At 45.0% G+C, this 23,221-nt stretch overlaps 1 protein-coding gene across 1 annotated transcript in view; it reads right to left on the bottom strand.

Annotated features, from left to right (window-relative positions):
• FRRS1L (ferric chelate reductase 1 like) overlaps nucleotides 1-23,221 on the bottom strand; it is a 52,659-nt gene that overhangs the window by 5,671 nt on the left and 23,767 nt on the right. The window contains exons 4-5 of the mRNA XM_082259381.1: nucleotides 21,994-22,132; nucleotides 10,080-10,326 (exon numbers count right to left, since the gene is read on the bottom strand). Coding sequence (XP_082115507.1) covers nucleotides 10,080-10,326; nucleotides 21,994-22,132 — 386 coding nt within the window. The remainder of the gene's footprint in view (nucleotides 1-10,079; nucleotides 10,327-21,993; nucleotides 22,133-23,221) is intronic.

Below are 23,221 nucleotides of genomic sequence, written 5' to 3' on the forward strand. Positions count from 1 at the left end.
TTTGAAGTCCAGCATGTGAATCATCTATGGCTGCCCTAATAGATACAGTGGAGGTGTGGGCGTGAAGGGGCAGGAAGTGTGTCTTTGTTAGAATTAACAGGTTGATGATGAGCTTGGCGCAAAATGGCCGCAGAGCTTGACTTTTATGACAGGGGTCCTGCTGCCATTCTGAGCTCAGTTTGGCAGCATACTTTGTAAGTTTATGTGCCTCATGTTTTCTTATGCACTTTATATGGACAACTTACACCGCTAGTTGTAGAGTCCAAACACCATTCCTTGCTGTTTGTGGTTTGGTGGTGTATTTTTTTTTTATTTTTTTTCAAATTTTAATTTTATTAGAAAACGAAAAGGATTTTACATTTCATAAGATAACAGCCAACTAAAGTAATATACAACAAGAAAATGCACATTTAGGAATAGAAATATTTATCTTTATCCCCATCCCAACTTATGGTGGCCTGTTTTCTCTCTTTTCCCATGAAATGTCATTTTTTATACAATACAACCTCTTACTTCAACCTACCTTTCCATTTCTCTTTCTTTTACCCCTCCCTACCCTTTCTTCCCCCCTAAACAATAAGCAACTATACCACCACTCCCATAAATAAAAAAAAAAAAAAATAAAAAAAACCCGAACCCTCCCCCCCCTTCTTCTTCTCAATTCCAATGGCAAACTTCTCGAACTTCCTTATTACTTTACTCTCTAAGAGTCTTCCCTTCTTCAGAGAGGATGAATACATTCCATCCCTCCCATGTCTGTCTATATTTCTCTCTATTATGATTTGCTGTTAGGGTCAGATCTTCCATTTTATTTATTTCCTCCACTTTCTCTATCCAATCCCTTATAGAGAGTGGAGTATTTTTTTTCCACCCCAAAGGGATACATACTCTAGCTGCATTTGCTAAGTGACTTATTATTGATCTTTTGTATTTTTTTGTTGACATTGTTGATACCTGTAATAAGAAGAAGGCAGGATCCATTTGGATCTCTACCTCCGTAAATTTCTGCATTATTCTTCTAATTTCCTCCCAGAATTCTCCTATCTTAGAACAAGTCCAAAATATGTGTATCATTGTACCTATTTCCTCTTGACAGCGCCAACACCGATATGATGTATCAGAATAAATACTATTCAGTCTATGAGGGGTGTAATACCACCTTGTTAAGATTTTATAATTTGTTTCTTGTATTTTGGTGCATATGGAGGACTGAAAAGCTAGATCTATTATTTTTTGTTGCTGCTCGGAGGAAAAGGTACAATTCATTTCTTCTTCCCATTTACTTAGATAGGGTAATTTAGCCTGGTCTTTAGGTGTCACTAGCAAATTATACATTTTAGATAAAGTATGACTTAAGGTTCCTGTTTCTGAACAATATCTTTCAAAGATTGTTTCCTGCCTTCCAAATCTCTGAGGTTGTGGTAGTGTATTAAGGTAATGATGTACCTGTAAGGCACTCCAAAACGGAAGTCCAAAGGTATCTTCTTTATTCATCAGTATCTCAAGTGTCGGCCAGTTCTTTCCCTTCAGAAAATGTGAGGCTTGGAAACAACTTTTTTCTTTTAATTCTCCAAATGGGCCCTTTTCCATTCCCATAGGGAACATTGGATTTCCCAAAATGGGAAATAAAGGAGATTCTAGATTTTTTTCCCCTCCCCTTTATATATACTTGTGAGACTATCTTTAGTGTATTACCTATCAACGGGTGGCTTTTCAAGGTCCCCGGTAGATAGTCATAGCACCAGGCAGCCCTATTCAGGGAAATTGGTGTTTGAGATTGTTCCAAACCTATCCACAATTTAGATTCATGGTGTCTACACCAATCAATTTGACGACATAAATGGGAGGCTTGATAATATCTACGTATGTCCGGTAAGGACACACCTCCATATTTTTTTGGAAGAGTTAGATATTTGACTGACAATCTTGGTTTCTTTTTTGCCCAAGTAAAATTTATAAATACTGATTGGACCTGCTTAAGATATTGAGCTGAAATTTTGATGGGTAAAGTTTGAAAGAGGTATAAGAATTTTGGAAGAATAGACATTTTTATCAAATTTGATCTACCAAACCAGGAATGTATTCCTGTGTTCCATTTTTCCAACAGCAATTTCGGGGGATGAAATTATATTCATATACTTTCTTTACCTTGGGGGGTATGAATGTTCCTAAGTATTTTATCGCTCTCTCTGTCCATCTAAACCCAAAGTTCTGTTTCAGTCTCTGGAAGTAAGAAGGAGAAGCTCCCACTCCTTGGTGGTGTATTTAATTCGTTTTTTTTTTAAATATATATTTTAATAAATACTACACTATGAGCAATTTTCTCTGGTGTTGGTGATCCTTCTGTCTGGCTTGATGAGGCTAAGCAGTTTCCCTGATGACATTACATGTGAGGTTGGAAGATCTACCACATTCATAAAGTATCAGATGTATCTTCATAAAGAAGACCATTGAATACTGAATGTGCTTTTGCTGTCCTATACCTTAGACAGCAACTGGTTCTGGTAAATGTGCACTTCTTATATTTGGTGGAGGCAGCACACAGATGGTGATTCACTGAGATTGTGGAGTAATAACACTGGAACCATTTCATTTACACTTATGGACTTTTATTCACTTTATTGTGATCTATTTTATTTGATTTAAAACTAAGTTTTGTTATGCACATTTGTATACTTGTTGAAGAGTATCACTATTATACATACAGTGCTGCTTTTTTTAATGTACTTTTTGTGTTTGTAAATTCACACATATTGCATGCTGCTTTTTCCAGACCACTTAAGCGCTGACAGCTGACTTTTTAGATTGCAATATATTCAAGTTTTTCCTTTTAGGTTTTGCTTAACACTTGAAGTTTGTTTCCTTTGTCACCTCTCCTGGTGATGAAGGAGTAGTAGTACACCAATGAGGTCATCCTTCTGCTCTTCCCTGCTGTAAGTGGGTTCCTAGTGTCAAAATGAAAGCAAACTCCAGTGCAGTGAACCCCTGACTGCCCTCCCAGTGTTAGTTCTCCTGTGCAGGGCATTAGTTAAACTGTATCCTACAAATCTTTGAAAACTGTGCATAATTAATTTATAGTAGCAAAAAAATCATTTTCCTTAGAAACAAATTCTCACCATGCCGGTTAACTTCTACGTGCTACTTGATATTGATCCGGGTACAGACATGGATTTGGCCAAGATCAGGGGTGACCCTACTGAAAAGACCCTTTTGCAGCCCGCAGCTGTTATTTTGGCTTCCGGGGCCGAGGCTGCACCTATGACTGAGGCTGCATCCATTTCTACTATCCTTGTAGCAATTGAGGCTAGTAAAACAACTTTGATGAATCGGATGGATAACTTGACAGTGGAGTGCGGCCTTATCCGACAAGATCTGGATAAGTTTTGGGGCCGTATCTCTTCGGTGGAGTCCCGTATGTCTGAGGTGGAGGATTCAGCTGCAGCCACTGCATGCAAAGTCTCCTGTTTACAGCAGAAGGTGAAGCTTCTAATGGCGAGGTCAGAGAACTCTGAAAACCGTCTTCGCCACAATAATATGAGTGGTGGGCCTGCCTGAAGGGGCTGAGGGCATGTCCCCCACCAGCTTTGCGGAATCCTTATTGAAGTCAGTTTTGAAATAAACTACTGTTTCAACAGCTTATATTGTTGAAAGGGCCCATCGGATACCAGGTGGTTTGCGTCCACAAGGTGCCCTTCCGAGGCCATTCTTGGTCCGTTTTATGAATTTTAGAGATCGGAAACTGGTTTTGTCAGAAGCCAGGAATCATCCGGAACTTAGATATGAGAATACTACTTTGCACTCCTTTCCTGACTTTTCTTTAGAGATACAGAAGAGAAGACGCTCCTTTGAGGATGTTAGGAAACAGCTGAGAGGGAAAGGCCTCACTAATGGTATGATGTATCCCAGTAAACTGCGGGTGGATTATATGGGATCCTCTAATTTTTTTGATTCCCCCTTAGCCAATACTGAGTGGTTAGACACACTGGGATAATTTTTTTTTTGCCTAATTTAAGTTCCATCTGACAGTGTGAATAAGGAGGGGAATGGGGGAGGGGGAAAATCCTTATTTTTTTCTGTCTCTCCCCCCCCCCTCTCTCTCTCTCTCCCCTCCCCCTCCTCTCTCTCTCCTCCCCCTCCTCTCTCTCTCTCTTCCCCCTCTCTCTCTCCTCCGCCTCCCCTCTACCTCCCCCCTCTCTCTCTCCTGGGCAATTTAGAAGGATTATCCTGTTAATGCAGGTGGAATGGGGGAAATACATTTTTTGTCCTTTTGCTATTGTTTCCTTTGGGGGGCCGGAGCTCTCCTTAAAGAGTATATGATGATATGGTTTTGTTTTGTTTTTAAAGAGGTGTTCTCTCTCTCTTTCACAGTCTGGATAATTTGGACATATTTGGTATTTTTGTTTTTTTCCCTTTTTTATTTGTTGTGTTTTTTCTTTTTTCTTGCATGCTATACCCATGTGGCTAATGTGCGGACATATTCGCCACTACCAGCTGATAATCTGCTGTTTTTTCTTTCTGTTTTTCTTTTTTTGAGTAGGGGTATAGGCCTCACCAAACGTCCTCCCAATTGTTTGTGGGAGGAGGTGGTGAAGGCAGGGATAGCACAATGTGCTGGGGTAATTTTGTTTTGTTCTCTTTTTTGTGTGTGTGTGTGTGCGTGGGTATTCTGTTGTCTCTTTTTTTTTTTTTCTTTTTTCTTTCTCCGTACCTTCCTTCCCCCATTGCGAGCTACAAATGGACTTTTTTCTCATCTATTTTGTATTTTGCTGCTCATGAGTTATCTCATCTCTTTTCTTTTAATTGAATATGGCTCCTTTTAAGTTTGAGTCCTTTACAGTACTCTCCTGGAATGTTAGGGGTTTAAACTCCAAATTTAAGAGAGCTCTCTTATTTCAGTACTTGAAATCTACTAGGCCTCATCTATTGTTGCTTCAGGAAACACACCTCATGGGCAGCAAATTACAGTCCCTAAAAAAACAATGGGTCTAAAGTGCATATCATGCTACATACTCGACTTATGCTCATGGGGTTTCTGTGCTGATCGCCAGGAACTTCCTGTGTGTAATCAAAATTGTTTATATGGACCCCTTGGGCCAGTACGTCATAGTAGTTTTTACATTGTGGCATAGTAAATATATAGTGGTTAATAAATATATATCTTCCACCTCCTTTCTCTTTGAAGATTTTATATACTATCCTAGAGAAGGTTGCTCCCCATTCTCCAGCTAAGATCCTTATTATGGGAGATTTCAATGCTACATTATCTGCGGATCTCAACAGGCCAGTTCGATCAAAGAAGTTTAATGGGGATTTGTGTATATAGTCAGAGACCTCGGGGTTGACGGAAGTTTGGAGATGGAGACATCCAGAAACTAGATGGTATTCTTGCTTCTCGGCTTCCTATAAAACCTCTTCCAGGATAGATTTGACTTTTGTGAACCCGGGTTCTGATGGACTCCCCCGGTTCTGATGGATTCGCTTCTCCTGCTTCTGTCAGAGTTCTGGGAGTGAATACAGACTCCGCTACTCTAGAACTAGTTTGGGACACGTTTAAGGTGTTTTTAGGTAAATAGATTGCTAATATTGTTGCCCTTAGGTTGTATACGGAGTCTGCGACTCGTTCTCTTAGCGATTTGGTGTCGCAGTGCTATGAAGTGCATAGTGCAGCCCCAAATGAGCATGAGCATGAGCAACCTTCAACTATTATCTCTGAAATGAGGTTACCATCTGGAGCTATTGTTCAAACACGGGAGGGGATTTTGAATGCTTTTAGGGAGTACTATAGTGATCTATACTCTTCACAATTAGTCACAGATTTTTCTCCATCTATTATCTCTCCCATATTAGATGATTTAGGCGGCATTGGGGTGGTTATCAGATTTAGAGAGGTCGAGGCTGGTGGCACCCTTCACAGCCGAGGTGGTGGCGAGGGTCAATCGGCTCCTTCCCGATGGGTAAGGCACCAGAGCCAGATGGCCTTCCTATTGATTTTTATAGAGCTTATTCAAGTTTTTTGTCACCTATTCTAGTTTCCCTTTATTCTAACTCTCTATGAGTGGGTCAACTTCCAGGCTCTATGAGCCACGCCCATATAGTGTTAATACACAAGCCTTCTAATAACCCTGATTTATGTGCTTCTTATAGACCAATAGCACTGTTAAACAAAAAAATCGCTTCTTGGCCTTTTGGCTAAGATCAAGTGTAGTATCTGTTCTTATCAGTGTTGGAATGGAACCTGAAGGTTAGTATCGGTGGTGGCCGAAGTTAACCGGGGCGCTCTGGGCGTAACTGGAGGACCGGAGTAGGCCAAACCAGAGAAAGCCGGATGGTTCCAATGCCTTCCTGATTTGAATGGGTCCGCCCCTACCAGTTTGAAGGGAGCAAGAAAGCTGGGGAAAGACGGTTAGTATTGCTCCTGGATGTAATTGGTGAGGAATTGGGATGGCGGTGGGAGGGCCTTTCCTCCTGGGTTGAATCTGGCCTTGCAAAAGGCTTGTCCCCAGTTGAAGGCAGGCTCTCTCTAAGCTGTCCACGTTCCAAACCTCCTGGTAGGTAAGGGCTACACTCGGTCTGGCCATTCGGCCGGGGTAGAGAAAGCCCGTAGTGTATGTGCCCCTGGGGTGGCAGCCCAGGGGTGCCTTAATTCTCACTGGTGAGGGGCAGCTCGCCTTGAGTTTTTCGGCACCATGGTCACTGCACCTACGCACACTTTTTTAAGCACCTGCCTCTTGGGCAAGGCCTTTTGGCTTCGACCAGAGGAATTTTTATTCCGGCCAGAAGGCCTGCCTTTGTATTTTCACAAAGGCACTAATTCACCTCCCCACTTCCCCTCCCCCACCTTTTTGTTTGTGTGTGCTTTTTCTTTGTAGTTTGTCACTTTCTATCACCTTTTTTTCACTTGCACGACTTGTAGGGTGTGGGTCCTCGGGCCCTACCTTGAGTCTTGGGAGGGGGTGGATATGGCCTTTTGGCTTGGTCCGCCCTCTCTCATGGGGTCTCCCTTCGGGGGAGCCCCACTTAGTACTCGGTGGGGGCTGTTTCGGCAGTCCCCCTGAAGAACGGGGTCAGTCTGGTTTCGGCCAGACAGACCATGAGTACCTTAAATCCCTGTCAGGAGTCTTGCGCCCCGGGGGATCGAGGTTCGGGTCCTACCTCTTCGGAGGGAAGACCATTTGTTTGCACACCCTGTGCACTTTTTGTGTTCCTCACGTTTGTGTGTGTGCACTTTTTTATGCACCGGTTGAAGTCTTTTGAGTGTGTTTCACACGCTACGGGCTTTAAAAAAAAAAAAAAATAGCACTGTTAAACAATGATGTCAAAATTCTAACAAAACTCCTTGCTAGAAGGCTTCGGTGTATGCTTCCTTCCGTGATAGACTCAGATCAAATGGGGTTTATGCCAAATAAGTCCACGGATATTAATCTCCGTAGATTGTTCACAAATTTGCATACTCCACATACCAATCAAGGCTCTAGAGTGGTGGCCTCTCTAGATATAGAGAAGGCCTTTGATACGGTAGAATGGTACTTTCTTTGGGAGACTCTTAGGAGGATGAGTTTTCCCTTGCAGTTCATTGAATGGTTGAAGATGATTTATAGGAATCCGACTGCTTCTATCAGTCTGGGCGGTGCCCTCTCTCTCCCTTATTCTTTGTATCGGGGTACACGTCAGGGATGTCCTCTTTCCCCGGCTCTTTTTGCCTTAGCAATTGACCCGATGACGGAGGCACTCTGCACGTCCCCACACATTCGTGGACATCACGTAGGTTGGTTGGAGGAGAGAGTGGCATTATATGCCGATGATATGTTGTTGTTCTTGGGAGATGCGGGACCTTCATTGCAAGGAGCATTGCGGATTCTTGATACATATTCTACATTCACTGGACTGAGGGTTAACTGGTCCAAATCCCTTTTACTACCTGTTAATCCGGGGGCGAGGGAATCTGCTGCCCTGAATCTTCCACTCCAATGGGTGGATAAATTTAAATATTTAGGAGTTTGAGTCTCTAGAGGTTTCTCGGAATATGTTCCCTTAAACTTGACCCCAGTGGTACAAGAAACAAAGCGACAATTGAAATCTTGGGAACGCCTGCCTTTTTCTGTACTAGGCCGGGTGAATTTAATTAAAATGAAAATAATGCCCAAGTTTATTTACCTTTTACGTCACTGTCCGTCGTGGGTTCCGAAGTCTTTTTTTGCTCAGCTAAATACCGTTTTCTCTTCTTTTCTATGGTCCCCTAGCCCTCCGAAATATAGGTTAGCCATACTTATGAGGCCTGCCTCCCAGAATGCAGAAGTATTGTTTGGCCTCCCAGTTGATCACGGTGGCCTGGTGGTTTTCCCCGGACCAGACCAATCCATCCACAATGATGGAGGCAGCCATAGTTGGATCACTGGAGGCTTTACGTGTACTGGTGTTCTTTCGGGGATTGAGGGCCCCGTATTCATTGACACCTTCGATAACCACCATGGTTAAGGCGTGGAGGGCTGGACTATTTAGGAGGCGTGGTTCCCCGCATTGGTATCCCTGAATGTGCCGATCTGGAGGAATCCCGCACTACCTCATTTTTTTAAGCTACCGGACCCGATGATTTGGACTAAATACAAGATCAAATTTATTTCTCAGGTGGTGGAGGGAGGCTTTTTGAAATCCTTTGCTCAACTCTCTGAGGACTTTAGGATTCCACTTACTTATTATTTCTACTACAGGCAATTTGCTCATGCTTTCAGCAGTCAATTTTTGAATTTACCTTTGCAGGTAGAGGAGTCTAAGTTGGAATGTTTTCTTCGGTAAGATTGTAATAAAAAGTGCATGTCACGGATTTACGCTCACGTAGTAGCAGATGCATTATCTCCGTTAGATACATTATGCGCTAAATGGGAGAGGGATGTGCCAGGTTTAGGCCCGGAGGACTGGGATAAAATCTGGGATTTACCATTAAAAAGTTTAGTCTCCTTGCGGGACCGACAAATTCAGTATAAGATTGTGCACAGAGCTTATTTCACACCTGCTAGATTACAGCGGATGTATCCATCCCGTTCTCCTGAATGTTAGAGATGTGGAGACCGTGTGGGGAACTTCACACATATTTTCTGGTCATGTCCCAAGATCATGAGTTATTGGGAGAAAGTTTTGTAGGTACTTAGTGTACATACAACAATCTCTATTCCTAGGACCATTGAAATCTGTTTACTGAGTTTGGTGACTGCTTTGCTACATACCAGAGCTGAAAAAGTATTAGTTAGTCTTTTGTTTTATGCGCGGAAGGCCATTACCTTACACTGGAAGAAAAGGGTTCCACCTACGGTTTCCTTTTGGAAAGGCTTGGTTAATAGTAATTTACCATTGTATACAGAAACCTATGCACACAGGGGGTGTCTGAGGAAATTAGACAGGATATGGTCAGGGTGGCTGGCCGATTCTTGTACGGCTGCATAGGGGTATAGTCTTATCTTCTTTAATTCTGGAAGTAGTTAGGCATTGAGTAGGAGTTGGGAAAGTCTGTTTGTAGATAATATTAAAAGTATCCTGGTGAGGATTATGCATGGGGGAAGGAAGGAAGGAAGCAAATTATATATTATTATATATCATTTTTTTTTTTTGTTTTTTTTTGCTATTGTCGTATTATTATTGTGTATCTGTATGGTATGATTTTATGCATGCATAAAATAAATAAACAGATTTATAAAAAAAAAAAAAAAAAAACTTCTACGTGCTACAACTCAATTTGCCTACATGCCAGATTTGGTACGGCTCCTGCCATACTTCCTGGCCACATGGGATGTAAGCTCTGCACGTCTCATGGAACCCTTTATCTTCTCGGCTATTCACAAAGTAAAGCCTGGGGCTGCGTGTTTTGTGATTGGTCAGGACATGACAACAGCACTGGACACCTGTCAAATTGGGACATGTGGCTGTCTATACTGCCGCTGCATCTACATTCACCTACATAGGCGGCCTGCACGCAGCTCCAAGCAGCTACAGTTACATACACAAACGGCTAATTTATAATTGACGGGTCTCAGCACCTATGTGAATGGGGCCTAATACTAATAATAGTGGTATTATGAATTTCTTACCTTGAATTGCCGGTCCCCAGGCAAACAGATAGTACCAGCTTAAGTGCAAATCCACTATTGTCTCATCTCTGGGAACATACACCGGCCGTTTAAACCGGCAAGTCACTCGATTGTTTTCAAACACGCCTTCCTCATCTCTAGCTGGATTTCTCTGAATTTCTTTAGCCCACTGGCCAACATTATAAAAATGCTGGATGCGTACTCTCCCATTATCGTCATGTACACAGGCCATTACATCATCGCCTCCCTGAAAGAGAAAGTTCTCATTAAGACCTGAGATATACAGAGTAACTGTACTGGGGCAACAATATAATGATAAGATGAACAGCCCTTTGCTCCTGTGGTATGCTAAACAACTGTATATATTAGTGTTTGAAACATTTATAATTTCTGTAACCTGCACTAACTTCCTTTGTTATATCCATTTATTTGTACAGTACCACCGGAGATCAAGAAGATGATATTGCTATACAAACTAATAATAATGAAAATGTAAGCCCCCAGATAACATCCCATTAATCACACCACCAGACTTATTCAGTAAAACAGTAAAAAGATAAATTATATTGCGCATAGTTCAAAACCCATATCAATTCATCAGGCTACTATTCACTGAGGTCAATGCAATCAAATATTGGTTTAAATAGAATATTGCACTATCTGCTTTTCTTGATGTTAATAAATATGCTCAAATGTGGAAAAGAAGTAGCGCACAAAATCACTGTTAGATGACTCAAAGTGTAAAAAAGCATGCTGTCAAAGATACTGCTTGATAAACACTCAAAGAATATAAAGAAAAGCAATGTCCTTCAAGTCCATAAAATCCAGGGGTGCGTGAAGTATGTTAATGGATCACCATCCACCACCAGGTGTCACACCGAGAGATAGCAGAAATGGAAACTCACCAGAAATCGATGCTCAAGTGTTCTCACACAAGAGCAAACTGAGCAGGGATACCATACAGATTTAGGGAATACACGCATGGAAGACCAGAGTCTCTTCACCACTGCCGCATAGAAGTACCCTTCACACACTTTCCTCAATATAATGGTGTTATGGAGAGAAAGAAGGGCTCCAAATAGTGAAGTACCGTCAAAACACTTGCTTTATTAAAATATATAAATTTTGCACTCACATTTAAAAGCATATGGATAGGCATTGCATCCCATATATCCGGTCAAAAAGGAAACCTGACTCGTCCAGTGTCCCGGGCTAACTCCACGCCAGCCCAGTACCTTCCGGGTAGGTCCTCTGCCGTGTCACGTGATGTCGGATGTGTCGACACATCCGACATCACGTGACACGGCAGAGGACCTACCCGGAAGGTACTGGGACACTGGACGAGTCAGGTTTCCTTTTTTTTTTTTTTTAAATCAGGCAAAAACTTTATTAAAGATGTCAAACAAAACATCAACACACAAAAAAAAAGAACAGAGATACAGAGTCCAGAATACGTACAGTACTCAAGTGCATGAAAAAACTTGCAGTAATAGCATACATATTTACCAACATAGATCCCCATATGTGACAGGAAAACATACAATAGTCCGACCCAACTGCCCCGCACCCCCACCAGATACAGCAACCTCAAGCAGAGCAGACAGTGATCTTTCGTGTAACAATGGTCCCCGGGCCTCACCTCACCCCCGCCAAAAGATTGTTCAGAACCAACTCCACCGGGGCAAGCCCCGGCACAGCCAGCCACGGAGCCCACAGGCGGTCAAATTTACCCACGCTGCCCCTATGTTGATATATATACTTCTCTAATCTAAGTGTGTCACCCATAGCCGCAACCCATTCCTTAACCAGTGGGGCCCTTGGTGAAATCCATCGCCTCAGTATCAATTTCCTTGCCTGAAACAGAGCTCGCCCGATGGCCTGCAGGGCCAGCTCCGGGGCCTGAACTCCCCCAAGAACACCCAACAGACAAACCTTAGGGTCCTCCGGTATCGTAACCCCGAAGGCCCCCGAGAGCGTCGAGAGTACTCCCTTCCAATAGACATGAAGTTTGGGGCAGCGCCATAGAAGATGCATTAAGTCTCCGTGGTCCCGCATACATCGACCACAGGTGGGAGAATCTCTCCTCCCCATCCTGAACAGCCGGGCTGGTGTGTAATGAGTCCTGTACAAAATGTATAGTTGAGACAATCTCTGAGCCACATTCAGAGAGCTCAGCTGCACAGCCTGTAGAGCCTCCTCCCATTGTTCATCCTCAAATACCCCCACATCCGCCTCCCACCGGGGAACCACTCGAAGAGGGTGTCGATCCATGAAGGAGCTCATTAGTAGAGAATAACAATGGGAAATAAACCCCCTAAAATCAGAAACCGTAGACATAAAATGAAATATCGGGGCGGGAAAGTGAGTCCAAAGATCATCCCCCCCCTGGGCCTTAACGGCATGTGCCAACTGCACATAATAAAAGTGCATGGACCTGGGGAGACGAAATTCCTCCCGAAGTGCAGCAAAAGATCTGAGCACCCCACCGCTGAATATATGTGTCATATGAGAGATGCCATGTCCCAGCCACTTAGCTCCGTACGGCAATCCAGCCAGCTCCGGGTATCTGGCATTCTTCCAGATAGGGCTATAGTCCGTATATCCCAGTACCTGCTGCAGCTGACGAGCCTTGTTCCAGGTCTTTTGCATAAGGACATAGGTCGGATAGCGCTTACTAGACTTCCCGAATCGCAAGGATTCCAATTGGGCCGCCACATCTCCCCTGCCCACAATGTGGGCCACAAGGCCTGCAATTGACCCCTCTCCCTTCTCACTCATGACCCGTGCAATATGCTGAAGTTGGGAGGCTAAGTAGTACAGCCAGGGATTTGGAACTGCTAGACCCCCAAGCTCTTTAGGTCGCTGAAGGTGCTCCAACTTTATACGAGGGCTCTTGCTCAGCCACAGAAATGATCTAAAAATGGTATTGACAATCTGGAACAGTCTCAGGGGGACCACGACCGGTGAGTTGTGAAGGGCGTAGAGCAGCTGGGGCATGAGAATCATTTTTATGAGGTTGGCCCTGCCCACCAGTGACATGCGCAACCTCGACCAGACCTTTATCTTATCCCTAAAGCGGGCGAGGAGGGGAGATAGGTTAAGACGGGCAAAGTCTAAGGGCTGTGGGGTCACCTGCACCCCCAAGTAACGAAACTCAGTGGAGACAGGAATCCCCGTTACCCCCACTTCCTGGGAACCCTCGGGATCATCGAGCAGCATCAAGGAGGATTTGGACCAATTAATAAGCAGGCCCGAAAACGAGCCAAACGTAGTAATAACCTCCATAGCCTCCTTCAGAGAACCAGAGGTATCGCCTAACAGAAGCATGGTATCATCCGCGTATAGCATGATCTTTTCCTCCAAGGGGCCGTATCGGAATCCCACTATGTTCTGATTGGACCTAATCAGGGCAGCTAGAGGCTCTATCGCCAGGGCAAAGATTAAGGGGGACAGGGGGCACCCCTGCCTAGTTCCCCTAAACAAGGAGAAGGGATGGGACACCCTACCACCCTCCCGGATAGCGGCCACCGGGGCCTGGTACAACAGTTTTACCCAGGAAATAAAGTTCTCACCAAAGCCAAACTTGGACATGACCACCCACAAGTAGTCCCACTCTACACTGTCAAATGCCTTTTGCGCATCGAGTGATAGCAATGCCCTACTGCCCCCATTGTCTGCCGGGGATTGTATGTTCAGGAATAAGCGGCGCAGGTTAATGGACGTCGACTTGTGCGGCATAAAGCCCGATTGATCAGCATGTACAATAGAAGCAACTACCCGGTTAAGTCGCAGCGCAAGAGCCTTCGCCAGGATCTTAATGTCACTCTGCAGGAGCGAGATAGGACGGTAGGACCCGGGGTCCAGACCGTCCTTCCCCGGCTTCAAGAGGAGGATAACATTAGCCCTACACATAGAAGGTGGCAACCTCATATTCCGCTTGGCCTCCAAAAAGGCCTCCAGAAGATGTGGCAACGTCTCCTCCGCATACTCCTTGTATACCTCCATTGGCAGCCCATCCTCCCCCGGAGCTTTACAGTTAGGGAAGGAAGCCGACGCAGTCTGAAGCTCCTTCAGGGTAAGGGGAGCCTCCAGTTCAGCTCTCTCCAGATCTGACAGGCAGGGCAGGGAGATGGCATCTACATACTCCGAGAGTTCAGCAGCAGTGTGTCCCTGTCTAGACTGGTATAGGGTAGCGTAAAATGCCCTCAACACCTCCATAACCCGATCCGGGGTGTTCACAACCCGGCCCCCATCACCCATGAGTGCCCCAATGGAAGGCGACGTTTGATGAGAGTGGGCAATCCTGGCCAACAACCTGCCCGTGGTTTCCCCCTCCTCATAGTACGCCTGCCGTTGAAAAAACCTCCTACGTTCAGCCCCAGAGGAATTTATACGAACCAGAGCCTCCTGAGCAGCCAGCCAGCCCTCTCGGTTAGTCTCAGATGGGTCCGCAATGTAGCGGGCCTCCAGCTGAGTCGCCAAACCCTCAGCCTGCTCCCCCAGAGCCGCCGTGTTCCTCTTGATGGCCTGTACCTCCCTGATGAATAAACCCCGTAGATAGGCCTTAAAAGCTTCCCACTGTACACCCCGCCCACCCGCAGCATCATGTACCTGCCAGAACTCCCGCATAGCCTCTCTAAGCCTATCATGTGAGGGGAACAAGTGCAACCAGAAGGCATTAAGTTTCCACGGCGCCCTCTGCAGGGTAGCGGAGGGGCGCACAGCTAGACACAGCACCAGAGGGGAATGATCTGAGACCCCCCTGGGGGCATATTCAACCTTGTCAACATATCTAATGGCAGAGGAGGAGCAGAGGCACAAATCGATACGTGATAAAGAGGTGTGGGTTTTGGAAAAGCAGGAGAAGACCCTGGTCCCCGGGTTGCGGAGTCGCCAGATGTCCGTCCAACCCACTTCCTCAGCGAATTTCGCCAAGGCCGATCGGCCCATGCCTCCACTCCCCAGTGCAGAAGAATGTCGGTCCAGCTGCGCGTCCAATACACAATTAAAGTCCCCCAGTACATAGACCGGAACCTCCGGGTGGCTCAGAGTATAGGATACAAGCTGACGAAGGACCTCCCCATGGAACGGGGGAGGAATATAAATAAAGGCCAGAATACAGTGTAAGGTATACAATTTACAGTATAGAAATACAAACCGTCCCTCCCTGTCAACTAGACTATGATGTTCCTGAAAGTCAAGGGACCGATGGACTAACACACTCACCCCACGAGAGTAGGAGGTGTGCGTGGAGTGGTATTCCCAGCCCGCCCAGGCATAATGCAACCAGGATCGCGACTCAACATCCAGGTGAGTCTCCTGTAACGAACAGATGGCTGGAAAATGCCTGCGCAGGGTCGAGGAAACCATGGAACGCTTAAGTGGGTCCCTCAGCCCCCTAACATTCCAGGAAATAACCGGGACAGCCGTCATGGTGGGCGACAGAGCAGCACAAGCCCCGGCGGGGCTGGGACACCGATCAGCGGACATCGTACAAGACAGGGTACAAAATAGGGATCTTGGCTGTCACCAGGTAAACACATAGTAAAGGTACAATTCGGACTCCAATTCAGGGAGGTCAACAGGACCATCCAACTAAACAGTGCAAAAAACCGAGCACCGTGCCGAGGGCGCCCCAACCAGCCACACAGAGTCCAACTGCCAAGGCCCTCGGACACCGGTGTCGCAGACATAGTCCCTGGGGAGCACCCCAGCTCAGCCCCCCCTCCCGTGTAGAGGACAACAGGTCTCATCCACACTGGTGAGGAAGTCATATACTGTCCAAAAGGGGATGAGAAAAATTACCCCCCACAGAAAAATAAAAAAGGGAGGTGAGGGAGAAGGAAAAAAAAAAAAACCCAAAGAAAACCAGCCAAAAAGGGGGAAAGAAGTCACAAGTACTTACAGGAACCCAAGTTTCTGCGGAATGGACAGAACCTTACAGCTCCAAGCTAGCAAACAGTAGTTCGAGTCCCAACGGTCTCCAGGATATTAGCACCTGCAAAACAGGGGTAGAACAGGGGAAGGAAAAAACAAAAACAGGGGGTAGCAGGAGAGAGGAAAAAATCACAGGTACTTCCATCTCCAGGCCGGGGGCAGAGCCCACCAAACAGCATCCACCGGGTCATCATCGCAAAAGGGCACCTGAGAAGAATCCTCAGGCCACACCATCTTCCGGAGGCATCTGACGAGGACGAAGGGAATGCTCATTGTGGTCAATCCACGAGGAAGCTTCCGACGGATCCTCAAAGAAATGATGTTGACCCCCAGCAATAATACGGAGCTTCGCAGGATACAGCATGGCATAAGAGGCATGTAGTTTCTGCAGACGCTGCTTGACCGCGAAGAATTTCGCCCTGCTCCTCTGCACTTCAGCGGAAAAATCCGGGTAAAACGAGACCCTCACCCCATTGTACTGTATATCCCGCCGCTCTCTCGCCAGTCTCAGGATAGTCTCTTTGTCCCTATAATTAAGCAAGCGGGCAAGCATGGTCCTCGGCGGGCGGCCCGGTTGCAGGGGACGAGGGGGAACCCTGTGGGCCCTCTCAACGGCATAAAGAGGGGAGAATGCATCCCCACCAAAGGTTTCCTTGAGCCAAGAGTCCACAAAGTCCGTGGGGTCTCTCCCCTCCACTTTCTCAGGCAGACCCACAATGCGGACATTGTTCCGCCGAAGGCGGTTCTCAACATCCTCAGCCCGCTGTTCTAGGGCCCTGGTCATGCCAGCAGTATGGCGGGACTCCCTGGTCAGGGGGGGTAGCTGGTCCTCCAAGTCACTCACTCTCCCCTCCACAGCCGTGGTGCGCTCCCTGACCTTCTGGAGGTCCTGCCGAAGAAGGGACACCGCTTCTGTCAGGCCCCCAAATTGCTTTTTGAGGTGGTCTACATTGTTGTTGCATCTGTTTACTGCCCGCAGGATATCTGCAAGGGTGGGCTGCTCCTCCACTTCCCCGTCACCCTGCTCCATCTCCTCCTCACCCTCAACAGCACAGTCTTCCACTCCAGGGCCACCCACACCCGGGCTGACAGGGCCAGAAGCACCCGCACTGGTACTGGCATCTGGGGGTCTCCCTTTCCCCACCGAGCCAGGGGACTTCTGTGCATAGTAGCGCATATCGCGCTGTGGCTCTTTGGGTGGGTGTTTCGGGGGCTTGGTGGACTTACTGGAGATGGCGGGCTTCTCGGATCCTCTCGTCCGCTGCGGCAGGCCGTGCGCGGCGCCATCTTGGGGCCCAGACATCCCGGAGTTCTCCCGCAATTTGCGGCGGAGCATCGCCCGAAGGCCAGCCGGAGGGAGCACAGGTGTGTGCCCGACGGTACAAGGATGTTGTCGGTACCCGGTGAGCAGCTTTGGAGACCGGGGAAAGGATCGGTGTTCGGATCAGAGCGGGAGCTCAGTGAGATGCGTCCTCTCACATGCCGTTCCTGGCCACGCCCCCAGGTTTCCTTTTTGACTGGATATATGGGATGCAATGCCATAGGGCTTTTTTTACACACCGCTAGGATATACCGTTTTCTCAATCTTTTTTTTTTTTTAATTTTCTTTACCTTATGAAAGGGGGGAAAAAAAACACAACACTATACCCCAGATGAAAAATGAAAAATTTAGGGGGGGGGGGGGAATAAGTAATCAGAAGAGTAGATAGGGAAGGGGAGAAGAAAATTAGACAGAGAGGGAAAAAAAGCAGGACGGGAGGGAATGGGGGAGGGGGGGGGGGTAGGAGGGAAAAGAAAGCCACCCCCCTGGCCTGCCACCTCAGGAAACCTTGCATCTTTAAGGATTAAGCAGATTGTTGCAAAGTCCCATTTCAACCTACGGTTAGTATAGTTTGATCCTTATAAAAGAAGTAGGGTGTGCAAATTTTCCAGTACTTGTCTTCTTGCTTCCTTAGCATCATGGTAAATTTTTCCATCTCATGGATCTCATTAATTCAAACAAGCCAGCGTGTTTTATTGGGAGGCATCGCACTCTTCCATAGAGCTGGAATGCAGGCTTTTGCTGCATTAACGAGATGTTTCTAAAACAAAATTTTGTATCACTTGTTTGGGAGTGGTGTATCGTGTAGTAAAAAGGCTGCAGGATTTATCGTTTGCTCCACCATAATCCAGAAATCCCTTTTTTAGGGTACTCTAAGAAAATATGGAGTAAGACCCCTCAGAAGTCAGACACCACCAACAAGTATTAAGGACCCGGGGGAACATGCAATGAAGTACCTCTAGCGTCCTTTACCATCTCGTGAGGAGATAGTATCCTCCTTCTTGGTATCTGCTGTCCAAGGAGGCCTTGTGGACAAAGAGCCAAATTCTTTCCCTCTGTAGAAAGGGGAGCTCTTGTGGTGCATTCAGAGCTATCAGAGAAGCATATAGATGAGATAGCTAATGTCAGAGGGGGTTTGCCCACCAGACATGTAAGTTTGAACGAGGATGGTTCCCTCACTGAACTAAACTCTGCTGGTAGGGAGTGCAAATATGCATTCAGTTTAAGACTGTCTGAGAAAAAGTTGCTCTTGAGGAAAGGCTAGCTCAAACTTTTGATTCGTCATCAGATGGGGATTTCTGGAAAAGTGTAATAGTCGGAGATACTGTACCCTCTCTGCAATAGTAAAGAGAAGTGTGGGTCATAAAAATCCAGGTTGAAACTCAGTCGTACCCAATATCGGGGTCATCCGGCTAGAATATGGTGAGATGGTAGTACTTTCAAAAAACATCTTGGTCACCTGTAAAGTGACTCCACAAGCAGATGTTGCATAATCAATGTTGGTAGCGATCTGTTTGGGTGCCATGGGAGTCCTGCCAGGGGTAAATCTGTGACCCCTTGCTGGTTTGCCTGCCCAAACAAATTTATTAAAACTGGAGCACATCTCCTTTAAAAAAAATCAGACAAAAGTTTTATCGGAAGGGTTTGTTGTAGGTAGTTAAGCCTGGGCAGGACATTCATTTTTAGAATGTTTATACAACCGAATCACGTGAATACATTTTTGTCCCAAAGTTTGAGATCAAATTTAATTTTCTGGGCCAGAGGGGCAAAGTTAAGTTTGAATGTTCTTCGGAGGTTGCTAGAGATATTTGTCTCCAAGTATCTTATATGAGACGTCCACTTAAATTGGAACTAGGATGCTATCTGCTGTTGGAGGAATTTGTCTATGGCGACTCCTAAAGCTTTCAATTTAGAGTATTTTATCTTAAAATTTGAAGGGGTTTCATAGTGGCGGAGTTCTTGCAAGAAAGATGGCAGTGAGATCATGGGGGATGTCACAAAAAATATCAGGTCATCCACATAGGCTGCCAGTTTGTGTTCTGTGCCGTTAATAGAGATGCCCTTAATATACGGATGTTTATCTTTGTAGTTAACCCCTTAATGCCACTGTGATTGGATCTCACAGTGGTCACATGATCAGGAGCCTGTCCAACAGCCTCCTGATCAGAATCTTTGCCTGAGAGCTGTCGGTGACAGTTGGGTCAGTGTGCTGGCCTCCCTAGGTGGTACAAAAGTTGACAAAATAGCAGAAATTTAAAATTAGGAAGACGTTTAGCTTTGAAGTAAGTCATTTATTTATACAAAGTTGAGTCAAATTAGGTTGGTTGCCAGCGTATGGTAAGTATAAGGCTTCTTTCAGATCAGAGATTAGGTGCATCAGCAGATTCTTGCAGCTTTGATAATAGGTGTATGCAAACAGCTGATCGGCTTGTACAAAGCAATGATGGTGAGAGGAGCCGTTGCTGTTCCTATGTATCCGTACATCCAGCAGTCAGGGACAGATGTCCAACTTTGGATGCATCTGTCTGCGGTGAGGGTCACTCATTCACTCCTAACTGCAGATAAATGATGAATGTGCAGATACATGTGAACAACTACAACACTGTTCAGCCTGTTATTACTATGTACAAACCTCCCAGCCACAGCTATTCACATACACCTATGATACAAGCCGCAAGAATCTGCTGATGCACCAAATCGCCCATGTGAAAAAGGCCTTATACTTGTCACATACTGCTTACTGTTATCCAACCTAATTTGACTCAACTTTGTATAAATGAATGAGTTACTTCAAAGCTAAATATCGTCCTCCTGTTAAAAGTTCTGCTATTCTGTCCTCTCTTGTACCAGCAGTTTCCGCAAGTAGCATTGCAAATTCAACATATACAGTGGATGTTAATTGTGAATGCATGGGGGGAGGGGCAGAAGCGCTATCCCACGGTACATAGTCAACAATGTAACTCAGGCAGGCTTGATGGAAAACCTTGAAAAGTTTATTTATAAAAAATATATAGTGATGATTAAAACATAATAGAATGTGTTCCAAACCAGATCTGTGGCGTTGCTGGGGGTCATAGGATGACCGAGCCGCTGGGTGAGCTGGAACTGTGTAGATGATCACAACAGGGAACCAGGCAGGAGGGAAAAGGATCTTATGTGCCAAAAGCAGACCAGACCAGCCAGTAGGGTGGCGTGGCTTCCTCCCACCCGATAGTGTGGCTGCTCGCACTGGAGCAGTGTAGACGTGCCACCGAACCGCCACCCGGAGGTATCCACAGCGGAGGCCGCTACACGGAGGTGACGTCAGCAAGTGTCGGGACCCGGCCTGGAAAGCATCAGGGTTAAACCCGGATAGGTGAACACCGGAGGTTAATCCACCAAGGGTGCGATAAACATAGCGTCCCCCGCCACTTCCGCCAAGTCAACAAAAAAGATTTTAAGGCGCTTGAGGTAATGGCTATAGAATCCATCCCTAAAGGCACCTTGACTGACAATGAGAGATTCTCCCTCTTATGTAAGAGGGAGACCTTTTGGATATTTAAATTTGGGTCCTTGGCCCCTGGGGGCTTGAATGAGGAGTTGGAGGTACACACAATAGTCTAATCACACTGTGCGTTTTTTTTTTTTTTTTTATATTTTTTATGCATACATACATATATTTTTTATTTATTATTATTATTATTATTATCCTTACATCCAGTTATTTTTATTTGCATTTTTTTTATTATGCGTTTTTTTTTTAATGCGTTTTTCGTTATTTCTTCTCATATTTGCAGTCTTATGTTTGTACCAGTACTGAATGCATATGTCCACTATCATTACCAACTGTTTATGCAGTAGCAATTGCTTTTATCTACGTTCCTTTTTATAATTTTCATAAGAGTGGATGTTCAGGGGTTAATGATGATATCGAGACACTGGGTGCCCGCCCCCTCCTCCACCTTAAATGTTCAGGTTGCTGTTCCCCCCCGTGACTTTGACAAAACACAGCAGTGCGAAACATGTCGTCACGGCAACCCTGATGCTTTCCAGGCCGGGTCCCGACGCTTGCTGACGTCACTTCCGGGTAGCGGCCTCCGCTGTGGATACCTCCGGGTGGCGGTTCCGCGGCATGTCTACACTGCTCCGGTGCGAGCAGCCACACTATCGGGTGGGAGGAAGCCACGCCACCCTACCGGCTGGTCCGGTCTGCTTTTGGCACATAAGATCCTTTTCCCTCCTGCCTGGTTCCCTGTTGTAATCATCTACACAGTTCCGGCTCACCCATCCTGTGACCTCCAACAACGCCACAGATCTGGTTTGGAACACATTCTATTATGTTTTAATCATCACTATATATTTTTTATAAATAAACTTTTCAAGGTTTTCCACCAAGCCTGCCTGAGTTACATTGTAGACTATGTACCGTGGGATAGCACTTCTGCCCCTCCCCCCATGCACTGACTTATGCTGCATCAGCATTAATTAGCAGCAGCACCACAAGGTAACTTGACTTTATTCATTCCTGAGAGTGAGAGATATCACAGTTAGCGCTGGAAGTCCCTTTGTTGTTCGATGTTAATTGAGAAGCAGTTGTAGTTCTCACTACTATGGGCAGATCTCTTTTTGGAGTATTTTACATACATTGTTTTACATGTTTTGTTTTATAAAGTTTACCATTTTTTTGTCTGAGGAAAACCCAACAGCTACCCATCCATCAGTGTCAGCACTGAGCTCAAACTCCACATCAGCACCAATACGGCGATAGCTGAGAAAGTAATCACAGGTCTCCGCATTACACCCTGGTTTGCCATACCTGAAATTTGAAAAATAATTCAGTGTGATTAAAAACAGTACATTTTTTTACCTGTGTCAAGAGAATCACTTTAAGTGTAATTTGCAAGGAAGAATTACAGAACAAGTACTAAAATATATCCTGTAATTGGTAGGATTAGGGATATCTAAAAAAATTAGATAGCAGTTTAAAATAATACAGTGTTTAGATTTTGATAGAGTGTTCTCCCATTAGGGTGATTCGTTCTTTCTAATTGTCCTGATCACCAATGTCAAAGGGAATAAAAATGAGGGTAAATCCAAAATTTTGAGTTACCACCAGGACAGGAATATAAATATTTTAATGGGGACATGTGTTCCCATGACTAATGTCTAAGAGGAGATTTGGAGATTTTAGTGGAAACTCTTTGTGTTGAGTCCACAGAACATGGAAGTTAAGGGGAATCTCCATAATGAGACGAAGATCAGAAGAAAAAAATTGACAGAAGTTGTAACGCTCCTCTAACTTTATTCATTTTTTTTGTTCTCTTTAAATATACTTTTTACAAACAATATTTTGAATGTTTTTCTTTCATCTTTAGGTAATTAAACTATCACACACAAAATATATGCACAGTAATCCTATAGTCTCTTGCACTGTCAATTGTGTTTTTTTTTTTAAGCAAACAGAAAATAAAATATAATATTTTAAAATGTCAAAGAAGAAGCTTAAACAAGCAATCTAATGGTACAAGTACCAATACATGTTCCTTTTAATGTTTCAAAAGGTTTGGGTACCAATAAAAATATCTGGTTTTATGAACATTTGACTATTTTAGCATATATTGTAAAATCAGCATATTTTATTAAAAGATCTTTCAAAAGTTGGGTACACATTATCTTATTTTTATTGGTGGCCTCAGCCTTGAAGTGGCCACTATAGATATAAAGCTAAAATAGACTACACAATTACTATCTTTAAATTCTATAGATTGGCGTAGGGCTAATTTGGTGCCTATATATAAAAAGGGATCAAAGTATTTACCAAGTAACTATAGACCTGTTAGTTTGCCATCTATAGTCCAAAAGATACCTGAAAGTTTGAAAAAGACCACATAGAGGAGTTTTTGTT

Source organism: Pelophylax lessonae (assembly GCF_965119305.1).
Source record: "Pelophylax lessonae genome assembly, chromosome: 5".
In the NCBI taxonomy this organism is placed as follows: domain Eukaryota; kingdom Metazoa; phylum Chordata; class Amphibia; order Anura; family Ranidae; genus Pelophylax; species Pelophylax lessonae.